At 51.0% G+C, this 15,145-nt stretch overlaps 1 protein-coding gene across 3 annotated transcripts in view; it reads left to right on the top strand.

Annotated features, from left to right (window-relative positions):
- Nucleotides 1-12,247, top strand: part of Capn5 (calpain 5) — a 59,993-nt gene extending 47,746 nt beyond the window's left edge. For all 3 annotated transcript variants that reach the window (XM_021167937.2, XM_085841511.1, XM_029479915.2), the window contains exons 5-13: nucleotides 2,775-2,967; nucleotides 3,904-4,097; nucleotides 4,513-4,590; nucleotides 6,348-6,543; nucleotides 7,176-7,298; nucleotides 9,369-9,565; nucleotides 9,867-9,982; nucleotides 10,431-10,567; nucleotides 11,885-12,247. In XM_021167937.2, coding sequence (XP_021023596.1) covers nucleotides 2,775-2,967; nucleotides 3,904-4,097; nucleotides 4,513-4,590; nucleotides 6,348-6,543; nucleotides 7,176-7,298; nucleotides 9,369-9,565; nucleotides 9,867-9,982; nucleotides 10,431-10,567; nucleotides 11,885-12,067 — 1,417 coding nt within the window. In that variant the 3' untranslated portion in view covers nucleotides 12,068-12,247. The remainder of the gene's footprint in view (nucleotides 1-2,774; nucleotides 2,968-3,903; nucleotides 4,098-4,512; nucleotides 4,591-6,347; nucleotides 6,544-7,175; nucleotides 7,299-9,368; nucleotides 9,566-9,866; nucleotides 9,983-10,430; nucleotides 10,568-11,884) is intronic.
- The last annotated feature ends 2,898 nt before the right edge of the window (nucleotides 12,248-15,145 follow it).

Here is a 15,145-nt window from a genome sequence, read left to right on the forward strand (position 1 = left end):
TAGCTATGTTTCCAGCTCTTGATTTTGTTTTTAAATAAAGTTTTATTGGACACACACACAAACACACACACAAACACTGTACTTCTCGCTAAGACCCCAGTTCATTGTCCAGCAACTGCTGCCCACGATGTTGTCCCCATTGCCCACATCCAAAATCTTTGCACACTCCAGCAGGAATTCTTCCCCATTAAGCAATACCTCCCTTTCCCCTCCCTGTAGCCTGGCAAACGCCTGTTCTTTCCCATGACTCTACCTGTTCTGGGTATCGCATATGCAGTGGCTCCTACAATTATTTGTTCCTCTGTGTCTGGCTTCTCTTACTCAGCATGGTAGTGTCAAGGTCTGGCCACACGACAGCTTATTCCCACACTTCTGTCCATTGCTGAGCAATGCTGAACCACTGTGGCTCCACGTCCGATGTCATCTGTCTGTGGATGGACTCTCGGGCAGCTGTGAATAGTGCTGCTGAGATCGTGGGTGTGCGGTATCCAAGTCTCTACTTCACCCGTTTCCAATGTAACCTCGTAGCAGAACTGCCAGGTCATGTGACCGTTCATAGTGGCTGCAACATTTTATGCTTGCTTTTGAATTTATTATTTATTTACTTTTAATTTTTTTCTATTTACGTGTGTGTGTGTGTGTGTGTGTGTTTTGTACTTATGTATATGTTTTCATGTGTGTGGTCAAACTTGTATACTTGTGTGTGTGGGTGTGTGCATGTATATGTATGTATGTATGTGTGTGTGTGCATGTGTGTATGTATTGTGTGTGGGTGTATGTGTGTATGTGTATATGTGTGTGTGCACATGCATATGTATATGTGTGGGTGTATGTGTATGTGTGTGTGCATATGTGTGTATATGTATGTGTGCACATGCATATGTATATGTGTGGGTGTGTGTATGTATGTATGCATGTGTGTATGTATATATGTGTATGTATGTGTATGTTTGTGTGTGCACATGTGTGTATGTATATGTGTGTGGGTATATGTGTGCATGCATATGTATGTATGTATGAATATGTGCATGTGTGTATATGTATATGCATATATGTATGTGTGTGTGTGTTTGTGTGTGTGTGTGTGTGGATGCGGAGTCATGAGATTGATGTTGGACACATCCTGGTTTGCTCTTTCACTTTAGTCATTGAAGCAGGGGCTCTCAGTCAAACCCAGAGCTCACTGATGCAGCCAGTCTTGCTAGCTAGCTTGCTCTCAGCATCCCGTCTCTGCCTGCCAAGGCTGGAGTTACAGGTCCACACACACACACACACACACACACACACACACACACCCCACCGCTGCATCCACTTGCACTTACTTGGGTTCTGAGTTTGAATTCGAGCCCTTGGGCTCCTGGCAATTGCTTTAACCCCTGAACTGCCTCCCCGGTGGTAGAATGAGCATGTACCTTTTAGAGCAAATCCAGTTGGCATAGAAACCAGTGAAGGCTGCTTCCGCCCTACTTTAGGCCATTGCTAGCGTCTGTGCCTCTTTTCCTCTCTGCACCCCACTTCCTGTAACAAGGACAGCTCTTTCAGAATAATCTTGTTGTGAGACAAGGTCTCATGTAGGCTTTCCCCAAACTCACTATGCAGCAGAAGCTGGTTTTGAGCTCACAATCAAAAGTGCTGAGGTTCCAGGCGTGTGCTACCCTGCCAGCTTCTTTTAACGTCTTTGGTGCATTTTTGCTCATAGGCATCCTTACAAAGCAGGCATTGTGTTTGTGGGCATCTATCTCTTTTTAGTGCATACTGTTGGCACAGTATTGTATATCTGCTACCCATGTTCACAGTCACATTGTCACACGTAATAGATGATTGATATATTTTCAAAGTTCTCTCAAAAAAACTGAACACAGATCTCCCAATTCCGCATACACTTTATCACTTCTGGCCGGAAGCTACTTTAAGGAGTTATTGCTAACACCTCAAAACATAATTGGGATCCAGCTGTAGTGCTTTTGCAAGCATCACAAACAAGCATTTCCCCTACCCCAAAGATTCTTTTCTAGTACTTTCTAGAATGTTCCAGGGCATAGATACAGCATTTGTTTTAAAAAACAATTTCTTAGAGTAGTACTTTTTTTTTTTTTTTTTTTTTTTTTTTTTTTTTGGTTTTTTGAGATAGGGTTTCTCTGTAGCCCTGGCTGTCCTGGAACTCACTTTGTAGACCAGGCTGGCCTCGAACTCAGAAATCTGCCTGCCTCTGCCTCCCAAGTGCTGGGATTAAAGGTATGTATTACCACACCCAGCTAGAGGTGTACATTTTTATCCTTATGAATTATATTACTTATCCAGAATTGTGTCAAAAGATAAATTAACTTCTAACATGTTTAAGAAAAATTGATAGGTATTTAGACAACTGGTGAAGATTGGGGCTCTTAAAGCCTAGAGAATTTGAGTCCTACCGTGGTGGTGCTCAGTAGAACAGAGGGGCCTGGGAGGTGTTGGTTTGCTGTTTTGTTTTGTTTTTGTTTTGTTCAGTTGTTGTTTTGGTTTGGTTTTGACTCCATGTAACCTGTCCTGGAACTTGTTCTGTAGACCAGGCTGGCTTCAAACTCAGAGATCCACCTTCCTGTACCTCTTGAGTGCTGGGATTAAAAGTATGCGCCACCAGCAGCTGGCTGAGAGCCTGGGAGTTAAGACCTGAGCTAAGATTGCCTTGCTATGAGACTGTAGCAGCCTGCAGCTTCAGACAGCCCCTGTGTGAGTGAAAAGATTCAGACCTGCCTGGAGACCTGAGCTGGGAATTCCCTTCCTGTTGTCCCCAGGCTGGCCGGCTGTTACCAGGCCCTGGATGGAGGCAACACGGCCGATGCGTTGGTGGATTTCACAGGTGGTGTTTCTGAACCCATTGACCTGACCGAGGGGGACTTGGCCACTGACGAGGCTAAGAGGAATCAGCTCTTTGAGCGCGTGCTGAAGGTGCACAGCAGAGGCGGGCTCATCAGTGCCTCCATCAAGGTAGGGGGGCTGCAGGGCAGACCCCAAGCCCTGGATGGGAGGGAGTGGGACTGAGCTTGGGCCCCAGTCAGCTCATCATAATGACCCTTGGCTTTCCGGGAGATGGAGTAGGTGGGGAGCATAGCCCCCTTTCCCCAGAGCTGAACAGCAACGCAAATCCAACCCCACCACCATGCAATACCCACTACACCGTTCACACCCCATTCAGACTCCCTTAGGCTCTTGTGTCCCAGCCTTTGAGATACTTTGTCAAGGTATAAAGTGTCAGAAGTTAAGGGGAAGCTGGAAGAGGACAGGGAGTCTCTAGTCCCTTTAGGTGATCTAGAGCTGGTCTTCAGGAGGATCCTCTGCTCAGTCACTGCTGGGAGAAAGGTGGGTTCATTGAACCCAGCATAAGCTAGCTTTCTATGGAGCTTGGTCAGCTGGCTCTCTAGAGACATGGAGCCCTGATTTATGCCTTCTGCTGAGTTCCGTGGTATAAACCCTCCCGTCAAGCTCATTTTCCTCTTATGTATTCACAAGCATCTCTTAACATTTCCGAGTATTACCACCAAGCGTGGTGCTGCACATCTGTAATCTCAGTACATGGGATTTGAGAGAGGCAGAGGCAGGAGGATTGCCAAGTTCAAAGCCAATCTAGTCCACATAGAGAATTCTAGGCCAGCCAGGCCTATGTATTGAGACGTGAAAAATTCTAAAAATATAGCAATCAGCTGCAGTGGGGCAAGTTGGCACCAATATACTCTGGTGTGCGTGCATGTGTGTGTGTGTGTGTGTGTGGTCCCCTGGGGTTCTGAGCCCTTAGCAAAGCAAAGAGCTTTCTGTGAGGTTGCAGTTCCCATTCCTACCTGAAGGAGGTGATGTGGCTCCTTAGCCTAGCTCCAGTGCCTTAGTTTAGATCCCAGTGTGACCCTCCTGTCTGTGTTTGCCCTGCAGGCTGTGACAGCAGCTGACATGGAGGCCCGCCTGGCATGTGGCCTGGTGAAGGGCCATGCATATGCTGTCACCGATGTGCGCAAGGTGCGCCTGGGCCATGGCCTGCTGGCCTTCTTCAAGTCAGAGAAGCTTGACATGATCCGCCTGAGGAACCCCTGGGGCGAGCGGGAGTGGACGGGGCCCTGGAGTGACACGTGAGGCTCACCAGGGTTGGGGCTGGATATGGGCACAGAGGCAAGGACAAGTGGTGACACTGGACTGGGCCTTGCAGGGTCTGGGAGAGATGCTCTGAGGAAAAAATAGGAGACTTACTTTCCAGTGTAAATGTGGTGCTGGGGGGGGGGGGTAGGTTCATCAAGGACAGTGGCCAGGAGAAGGGTGACATGCTTTGTACTTGGACAATGGCACCTCACCAGCTTTACTCCCTGACTTCATAGCCCTGGCATAAAGGAACATCACAATTCCTAGTGGGAGAGAACAGAGGCTTCTTAGCTGGGCTGGGCATGGCCTCCAGGTCTCTACCCACAGTGCTCTGCGGGCGGCTTGGTCCAGAGCTCTCCCTTGGGCTACTCCTCTTATCCTGTTCCCTCCCTGATACTCACTCCCCAGGTCAGAGGAATGGCAGAAAGTGAGCAAGAGTGAGAGGGAGAAGATGGGCGTGACCGTGCAGGACGATGGGGAATTCTGGTGAGTGTCTTCTTGTCTTGAGTTTGGGCTGGGGAGGACCTTCCTGGGGCCTGGCAGGAGCACAGGCCAGGGAGTTAGGAGCCACGGCCACAGTCATCAGTTTGCTATATAGCCTTGGAAACATCACACTACCCCTCTGATCCATTGCCACCTCTGTGAGATGTGTTGTATAGAAAAGGGTGCTTTTACCCCATGTCCTGTCTGCACACCTGAGGGACACCAGAACTGCCCGGTCACCCAGACCGAGTCTTAACAAGCAAGACTCAGAGCCAACAGTCAGTCACCTCAGAGCATCATCCCCTGTGTCCGTGCGCTGCAACTGCTGGCTGTGTCCACCCTGCATCCACCCCCCCCAGTGTCCATCCCCTTACGTCCCCTTATGACCTGTAGCTATTCCCTACAACACCTCCCATCCATTCCTCTATCTCCATCACCTGTGGTTCACCATTCCCTATGTCTTCTTCACACATCCACTCCCTGCATTCGTTTCCTGGACCCGTTCCCTAAATCTATTACCCTGTGCCCATCCCTCGCATCCAATTTCTCCACACATCCTGTTGCATGTACCCCCTGCGCCTTCTCACCCCCTTGCTTCCTTCCACTCATTCTTCTGAATACATCCCTTCCTCTGTTTCCGTACCTATTCATTCTATAAACCCATTTATTTCCCACACCCAGCCCCTCATCCAGCCCCTGTACCTTTTCATTCTCCCATATCCATCCCCTCATCTCCTCCCCATACCTATTCATTCTCCTGTATCTATTCCTTCCTTTGTATACACTCCCCTACCTGCATCCCTTTCACCCATGCATTCCCTAACATTCCTTCCCTCGAATCCATTTGCCAGTGTTCTATTTGGACTCCGTTTGGTACCCTGCTCTTCTTCACAGCCCCTACAGGGCGGGGAAAGGTACAAGGTGCCCGATGTGAGGTCCAGGCCATGTGGACCCACAGGCCAACCAGGAGCAGATGACAGTGACATTAATACCCTTACGAAACCCCCTTGTGCTGGGGTGGAGGAGGCTGGCCAGGCCCTCCAGTCTGCACTGCTGTGGACAGAGTCCACTTTCTGCAGTCTGGCTCAGGAGTCAGTTGAGTTAAAACATAGCAGTGTTGCTCCTCCCTGGGAAAAGCTGCTTTTAAAGGCATTTCTCAAGCATATTCAAGCACCTCTGGCACTGCCCGTGCTCCTGGAGGTGTGCCTGGCAGCAGCCTGGTCACTGCCCTTGCTTACCATGGAGGGAGGGTCAGGATTGTCTACCTGTTGATTCGGGTCTTACAGCGGCCTCGGAAGACAATGGGTAGAAACAGATCATACATGTTGTACATACCAGGGCTGCTGAGAAGGTGCTGACCATCAGTCCTGACAACTTCACTTCAATTCCTGGGCCCCACATGGTGGGAGGAGAGGACCTATTCCCACAGGCTGTCCTCTGACCTCCACATGCATGCCCTTCCCCCAACAATAAATGTTCTAAACTGCAATAAAATGTTAAGATGCGCACCCTGGTTATTAACACTGTGAACAGCTGTCACAGCCAACACACCAGCTACACGTACGTTCATGTTTTGCTCAGTGTCTTGCCTTCCCCGGGAGACAGGCAACTGTTAGTAGGTTCATCCCATTTTACAGATGAGGAAGTTGAGACCCAAGAGAGATTTGGCGTCTTGGTGGCATTGTATCCCGCTTACTTGTGTATAGCTGCGTTTCGGAGCATGGTTCAGTGCACCAAGCTCATTGCCTTCCTGCACTTAGGATGACCTTTGAGGACATGTGCCGGTACTTTACCGACATCATTAAGTGCCGCCTGATTAACACGTCCTACCTGAGCATCCATAAGACATGGGAGGAGGCCCGGCTGCATGGTGCCTGGACGAGACATGAGGACCCACAGCAGAACCGCAGTGGAGGCTGCATCAACCACAAGGACACTTTCTTCCAGAACCCACAGGTGGGCATGTGCAAGGACCCCACCCTGTCTTACCCTGCGTCAGCCATGGACCTGAGTAACTCAGGGATGTCCCTCATTATGACTATCTGTGCAGTGGGGCTCAGTGGACACTGTGTGAGGTCGTGAAGTCACTGTCTTACTGTCTGCCCTGCATATGGTCACAATGAGGAAAAGGCCACTCAGGGACTCAGAGCTCTCTTGTCTGGAGTCTCAGGCACAGTGAGAGGCCAAGTAGTGGTCTTTGTTTTCACAGTAGCCCAGTTTGGCTCTTCCCAGGAAGTGTGGCCAGGCTGTGCTTCCCCCTGGGAACTCTCCCCAGCAGCCTCCTCCTCCACTGCAGTCCGTCTACTCAGTCCTTAGACTCAGTGTGTCCTTCGTGAGCAGCACTTGTGTGCCAGGCTCTGAGGTGAGCACTTAGCATCTCGTTGAGCTCTCCCAGTCTTCAGTCAGGGTCGCCACTGTATGAGTTAATGGGCTCGTCTCCCAGAGGAGGGACTGACTGGGAGAGCTGATGGGATGGCCTAAGTTCATGCTACCAACATGGCTGGGCCTTTGCTGGAGTCTAGGCTCCCGAGATCCAGGAGGTTGACCTGGGTCTCACTGTGGATCTCTTTTCATGGCCACACCTTCAGTACGTATTTGAAGTCAAGAAGCCAGAAGATGAAGTGTTGATCAGTATCCAGCAGCGGCCAAAGCGCTCAACTCGCCGGGAGGGCAAAGGCGAGAATCTGGCCATCGGCTTTGACATCTATAAGGTGAGATCTATAAGGTGAGATCTGCGGGCTCACACCACTTGCGGTTGGCCTGGGCTCCGTGAGGTCTTGTGTGCCTGATGTTCTCGCTGCCATTCCCCCATCACTGCCCCTCCCCCAGGACTAGGCCTCTCATCTCCTGTAGTCTCTTGTGTTGGAGGCCTTTCCGTGCACGGGAGTAGGCAACCTTGTACAGAGACCAGCAGACTTGCCATAACTCCCCTGGCTTGGAAGTTGATGTCCTCCACACGTGATACTCAGTGTGGGGAGACAGTTGGCATGACAGATCCCACCATACATGTCAGATCTTCAGAACTTACTGAACCCACATGGGTGTCAGACACTGGTGCGTGCTTGGTCCCTAGCAGTCAGTGTTTATGAGAAAACCATTTGCTCTCTCCCCTGTGCTGACTCATTCATGTGTTGACATGCTGTGACACTTTGTGTCATGTCATGCGCTGCTTTTCCGGGAGCTGTCCGGGATGTCCTGGCAGCTGGTAGTGCCATTTCATGGCTTTGGCATGTGAGTTAGGCATGTCATGATAAGTAGTCTTCTAAGATCGTGAAGATAAGTTCTGAGACACCCACTGGAGGACCCACACTGCAGGTAGCACCATGCCATAGCCATAAGGAAGACAGCTATGAACAGCTCATCCATGAGCTCAGCACACCGTACAGATGTGCTGGCCGAACAAGGTGACTTGTGTCCCTCCTGTTGAGTGAGTTGAGATAGTGCAGGATTTCAACACGTCTGAAATTGAAAAGACATCCATTGTTTCTGGAGTTTTCCTTTCACTGTTTTCAGAGCATGGCTGACTGTAGGCAACTGAAATCATGGAAATTGGAACTGTGGATAGCAGGGTTGGCAGTGGGGGGCAACTGCATTTGGTAACTTTGTGACAAAACTCCAGGGTCAGGCTGGGTATGGCGGCACATGCCTGTAATCCCAGCACGTAAGAGGCTTTGGCAGGAAAACGAGGAGCAGCAAGACAGTCTCAGTTACAAAGCGAGTTCAAACCTGGGCTAGAGGAGACCTTGTTTCAGAAGCAAAGCAAGAGAAAGGCTCCGCAGGTAAAGAGGCTTGCTGCCAAAGCCTGATGATATGAGTTCAAAGGAAGGCATGTGAAGATGGAAGGAGAGAATTAACCCCACAATGGTGTCCTCTGACTAATACCTGTGTTCTGTGGCATGTATGCCCCCCATCTTACACACACATATATAATAAATAGTTAAAAAAAAGAACTTATAGCTTCATTGGCATCACCAGGAAATTTCTCACCACTTTTAAATTATTTTTCTTGTGGTAAAAGTCACAGACCACCTAATTGAGCAATCTAATGTATATAACCTAGAGACATCACTAGATTATCGTCTTTGTGAAGAGACGGTCCACTCCAGTAAGTCATTGCCACCCAATATGATAGAGCCTTCTGAGGGGGCCTCTGCAAAACACCCCAGCCAGCAGAGCATTGATCCGTGTGAGGCCAGGGGGAACTTCAGTTCAATATGACTCAGTAGCTGGTGTTGGTCCAAACTTCAAGAGTCTGACCCTGGGTGGTTCATTTTGGGGCATATTTAAGCACAGCACAATTTGGGGAAAATTCAATCAATCAATCCTGTGTGCACAATAGAGCTTAAGACATGGCTACATTGGATATCTTCATAAGGATGGGTTCTGTAAATTGACTGCATGGGGCATCTTCACAAGGCTAGGTTTTGTAGATTGGCTGCATGGGGCATCTTTATAAGGATAGGTTCTTTAGATTGGCTGCATGGGGCATCCTAAGGGTCTTGAGGATCTGGTGTGGTCTCAGTTTTTCAGCAACTTCCACTCCCAGCCATCACCCTTTGTGTTTGACATTCCTGGTTCCCTGGTGCTCATCTGTGAGCACAAGGGCCTCTGTGCTTTTCATACCTTTCCCCTCAGCCCTAACCAAACGCTAACCTAATCTTGTCCTTATAGATGTGCTAGTTCTGGATATTGTCTGTCTGTGTATCCTACTGATCCTTTGGAAATGGGATAGACTCTGATGCGGGGCTGTTTATGCCCCATCTCCTTTTGTTTCCACACAGGTGGAAGAGAACCGCCAATACCGTATGCACAGCCTACAGCATAAGGCCGCCAGCTCCATCTACATCAATTCACGCAGCGTTTTTTTGAGGACAGAACTGCCTGAGGGCCGCTATGTTATCATCCCTACCACCTTTGAGCCAGGCCATACTGGCGAGTTCCTGCTCCGAGTCTTCACAGATGTCCCCTCCAACTGCCGGTGTGTGGGGACTAGGGCTAGTGACCACATGCATATATACCCCATGCTGGGCTGGATTTTAACATGGGTCTTACCATTACTACCACATGTCCCATCTGTCGTCTCAGGATGAGAAATAGTGTCTATAAGTGCTAAGTGCTCTGCCGTCCTGAGAGGAGGACGTGGGGCAGAGAGGCTGGAGGCCTGTGGTAGTGGGTGTGGTTGAGTTTGCCATGAGGTTTGCTTAGCTCCTTGTTTTGAACCCCATCTGCACATTTGTCTTTATGCCGCCCATTCATTCCCCTATCTTGCCCTGTTTCAGGGAACTACGCCTGGATGAGCCCCCTCGGACCTGTTGGAGTTCCCTCTGTGGCTACCCTCAGCAGGTGGCCCAGGTCCATGTCCTGGGGGCTGCTGGCCTCAAGGACTCCCCAACAGGTGAGCTCCCCTGGAGTTTACCTCAGGCTCCCTCTACTTCAGTGCACACCCCAGTCTCCTGAGACCCCAGCACCTGTAGACCATCAGCCATCCAGCGGGTGATGTGAGCTTCTAGAGAGGTCCACGCCTGCCTCTCTGGAGCCCCCATGTGGTGGGGACATCAGATAGCTGCTGGGGGTTCAGAGACAGCTTCTCTAGACTGAGAAGGTGTTGAGCTGAGAAATGTGTATACAGAGAACGATTGGCAAGAACCACAGGCCAGAGGCCACTCTGTGCTCTTCCCTCTACCTGGCCCTAGAAAGTAGGGGACTAGGAAGGTGAATCAGGGTCCTGTTTCCCCTTCTCCTTTGGGACAAAGATCAGGTTGGCATGTCACCTTCCAGACACCTGTCCCATTAGGCTCTGTACCAGCCCCGTCCTCACCCCAGCTCCCCAATCCTCTCTCCAGGAGCAAACTCATATGTGATCATCAAGTGTGAGGGCGAAAAGGTTCGATCAGCTGTGCAGAGAGGGACCTCGACACCAGAGTACAATGTAAAAGGCATCTTCTATCGCAAGAAACTGGCTCAGCCTATCACCGTGCAGGTGAGACCCACTCACAAGCATATCCTGCCCCTCCCATAGTAGCCTGTCGATCCGAGAGGTAGGGCCCTGGGCAGAGAACCCTTCCATATGAGCCCGGGTGCAAGCTTCTGTTGCCTTGCCCCACCTCTTGCACCTCTGTAGGTGACTGATGTTTAGTCAGTTTGGGTCTGAGAGCCAACAAGGTTGGTCTCCCAGCTGAGAACAGTGCTGCTCTTTGCTGACCTGGTCCAAAGCCTTGGTCACTCTTCCTCAGAGCTTTCACAGTGAATCTACTTGAGAAGGTGACACTGAGGTCATGTGTGGTGTGTGGCTGTTTCCTAAGAGCCCCGGGGAGCTGATCTGAATGCCAGTGACCTTGGGCACAGCTCCTTTCTCTCAGTCCATCATGGCTGGAGCACGGTGACTCGGAGCTCATTATCAAGGAACCTTCTCCTCTGTCCCCGGGGCCAGAGCAGCCTCTCTCTGGGCAGGAAACCATCTGTAAACAAATGCGTAGCACCCTGAGGGAGCTACTAGATTTTCCAAGTTTTCTTAACACTCGGTCCCAGTGGTTTAAATCACAGACTTGTAGATACTGAGTCTAGAAGGACCATTAGGGGCAGGTAATTCAAGGCAAATATTAAAATGAGATTCTGAGTGTGGTGGCCCACATCTTAATCTCAGGAGACAGAGGCAGACAGACTCTGGGAGTTTGAGGCTAGCCTGATCTATGTAGATTAGACTGCTAGCAAGGGCTACATAGTGAAACATTGTCTCCTGAAAGAGAGAAAGGAAGGAAGAAAGGAAGGAGGGAAGGAGGGAGGGAGGAAAGAAAAAAAGGAAGGAAGGAAGGAAGGAGAGGGAGGAGAGGAAGGAGAGGAAGGAGAGAAAGGAGAGGGAGGAAGGAGAGGAAGGAGAGGAAGGAGAGGAAGGAAGGAAGGAAGGAAGGAAGGAAGGAAGGAAGGAAGGAAGGAAGGAGAGGAAGGAGAGGAAGGAGAGGAAGGAAGGAGGGAAGAAAGGAAAGGAAGGAGAGGAAGGAAGGAAGGAGCCAGGGCAGAACTAGGTCAAGTTCAAAGTCCCTCCCCATCCCAACCCAGTTCAAGTTTACTAGAGCTTGTAGTGACAGGTTGAGCTTTCTAAGTGGTAACATGCTTTTATGGGGAGCCTGAGGCTCTGGAAGAGGGCACCCCATCAGCCCAGGCCATGGGGCTTTTCCCTGACTGGGCTTGCACTGAGTGAAGAGGCTTCTAGGTCCGGCTGCCCTCACTCCCCACTGCCCTAGGCTATGTTCCTGGTCTTAGATCAACCCCTCCTTCTTCACCCTCCGTCTCCTCTCAGGTTTGGAATCACCGAGTCCTGAAGGATGAATTCCTGGGCCAGGTGCACCTGAAGACTGCCCCGGATGACCTGCAGGACCTCCACACCCTCCATCTCCAGGACCGCAGTAGCCGGCAGCCTAGCGACCTGCCAGGCATTGTAGCTGTGCGAGTCCTCTGCAGTGCCTCTCTCACGGCGGTCTGATGCCAGCCTGCCTGTCCTGCCCCACTAGTCCTCACCACTACTCGCATGTCCCCACCTCGCCTGGGACCAGCCTGGGAACCAGACACCGGGGCCCTTTCCTCACTCTTTCACTGACCCACTGTGTGACCTGAAGAGAGCCCTGCCCTCTCTGAGCCTCAGTGTTTGGAGGGCCCCAAAGAATTCCCGTCTTGTGGGGGAGTTTTCTTGCCTAAGATTTAAAGCAGTTCTCTCTACCCAGTGGGCACTGCTGTTAAGGGGCTATCTGCTGAAAACGTTTCCCCAGGCCCTGCTGTCTACCAGGAGTGCCAAGATGTCAATTGTTTACACACAAACTGCCATGTCCCAAGCCCCTTCCCTCTCCTTGTTTGCTATGGGGGGGATTGCTTCCCTCCCCAGATCTTTGCTATGTAGCTTAGAGTGACCTTAAACTTATGATCCCCCTGCCTCCACCTCCTCAATGCCGTACCACTATACCAATTTGAGTGGTGCTGGGTATGGAACCCAGGGCTTTGTGCATGCTAGGCGAGCACTTACCAACTGAGCTACATCCCCAACCCCACTACAGCCCATTTTAAAACCATCTTGAAAGAACCCTTAGTTGGCATGTGCAGGAGACATCTGCTCATTGTTTAATGCCTGACCCCCATTCATTTAGTTATTCCATATAGACTTGCCCAATTAGCCCAGCGAGCCTCCCTAGGCTTCCCGATTCTCAGGTCTTCTCGGAGGCAGATACCTTCCTGAGCTCCAGGCTCTGACTTCACCGTCACCCTCTGAAGAGCTATGGTCATGCTGGTGAGAAAGTATGATTTCCCAGCCTCTGCTTGTGGTGTTGGAAGGAGTGGCCTGGCCAGGCAGGTTGATGGATGTAAGGCTATGGGAGACCCAAGGGGGACACATGCTGCCTCTGCTGAAAGACCCTGGGTTTTTCTTGGAAGAAAGGACTCTAGGGTGGATGGTACCAGGCCTTCAGGGTTAGATCATCTGTCGAGTGTCACCGATGGGGACTTCTCATGACCAGAGGGCTCTGCACCAGCATCCCCAAAGAGCCAAGGAGGCTGCCATGCTTTTACTGTCCAGACCAAAATGTTGCTCTCAACCCCCAACATTTGATAGTCTTAGCATTTAAACAGAATCTCCATGTGAGGGAGGCCAGCCCCCATGTTTGTCCTCTGCAGACTCATTTTGTTTTATCTTGACACTGAGCACGAGAGGGCACGGGTGGGTGCTCGCAGTGGCACCTTCTTGCAGGAATCTCAGAGGGGGACGGAGATGTGCATTCCTGGCTGCCACCTGCATTCCCGAGGAACTCTTGTTTACTGGTGCTGTGGCTCACAGGTCCCCCGCTGTGCCCTCCTTCAGCTTCCAGGCCAGATTTAGTAGATTAAAAAAAAATAATAATAATACAATTGAGTTATCAGCCACGATTCCTTTTGGAACTGTTACATTCTGCCTCTGGTCCCTCCAACGTGGTCCTCTTCCTGGCTGGAGGTGCTGGATTCTGACTGCCATCTTGCTCCATGGAGGCTCTTCTGGCCTGGGACCTGGTCCACAGGGAGGGCTAGGCGCTGAATTAAAGATGAGAGCATCCCTCCTGCACACTGGGGCTTCCCTTCACCAGGAGCAAATCACTTCAACCTCCCGTGCCTCGATTCCTCCCTCTGTAGCATGGGGCTCGAGACTCCTGTTTGTGAGGGACTCGTACAAGGATAAGAGCAAGGCCACACCACTTCCACTGTGTATCAGTCTATCAACACTCCACACGGTCACATGATCACTTCACTTCTCAATGGCTATTGCAGACGAAGACTGCAGTCAGGAAGGGAGGGTGAGCCTCACAATCTTGGGTCTCAGGGCCTGACATGGGGGTCTTAGCTCAGCCATATTCCCTCTGAGGCACAGGGCGAGCAGGGACCAAGTAGCAGACGAGTCGATGCTTCACCTGGCATCTAGCCACTGCCTCCCACTTCTAGCAGAACTGGGCTAGCAGCCCTATTCTTGCTTCCTCTCTCTTAAGCTAAGCCAGGCTGGCTCCTGGCTGTGAAGGAACTTCCGGTCCCCAAGAAGCCTTGAAGACTGGACAAGGGAGGACAGGGTGGAGCAGGGATAGCCGTGGCTTCGTTTATCGTTTGCACCCAGGAGGCCTTGTAGTCTTCCAATTGCAGGTGATCAGCCCTACAGTGTATTCTACATGGACCAACAGGGCCTGGCCTTCACTCCTCCAGGCCACCATGCCCTGGGGTCAAGGGAAAGGAACTCTGTTATCTTCTCAGAATAAATATTACTGCCGCTCTAGAGAGATCTGTCTGTTTCATTTTTCCCGTACCCCGCACCCCCCCACACAAGGGTAAAGACAGAGGGGACAATGGGTAGCTGACCTCTGGTCAGAAGGATGAGCAAGGAAGGCCTTGGGAATCACAGATAAAAGCTGGCCTTGCTGGTTACCTAGTGAGTCAGAGCCCAGCTCTGTGGAATCCTTCAGGTTCCCTGCTTCCAGTCAGTGTGGGGCTGGCTTTGCTGAGATCTGCCCATCTCAGCCCTGGGGACATGGGGGCACACACTTCCTGCTCTGCAGCAGCCTTCCAGCAACTGAGGAAAATGTACAAATCATGTCTGATCGCAGTACTGTAGTGTCCTTGATAGGCAGTGTCCCTAGGAGCTGACCCTCAGTCTCTGAGTTCAAGATCTGTGCCCTGTCCTAGTGGAGAGGAGAGACTTACATGCAGGCCACAGACAGAGGTGGCAGAGCAGAGACACTGGGACAGTGCGGTGGCTAGAGCTAGGAATTTATGGGCAAGGCCACGGGCAGAAGCTGGGTCGGATTGTGGAAAACGAAATGATGGAATACGATGATAGATTGGATTTGGAGGGGTGAGGGTGGTATGAACTAAGACCAGTTCTGCTGTGGTTCGGATGTGGTGCCCTTAAGAGGCTCAGGTGCCAGAAACCAGTGCCCCTTCTCGATAGGGCAGAAAACAGGCAGAACCTGGAGAGGTAGGGTGGAGCATGAGGTGGTAAGGAAGGGGTTTGTTTTGGGGAAACAAGCATGGATTTCCAGGTTTCTCCGATCGGGTGACC

The sequence above is a fragment of the Mus caroli genome, unplaced genomic scaffold, assembly GCF_978045245.1.
Source record: "Mus caroli unplaced genomic scaffold, Mus_caroli_1 scaffold_8, whole genome shotgun sequence".
NCBI classification, from domain to species: Eukaryota; Metazoa; Chordata; class Mammalia; order Rodentia; family Muridae; genus Mus; species Mus caroli.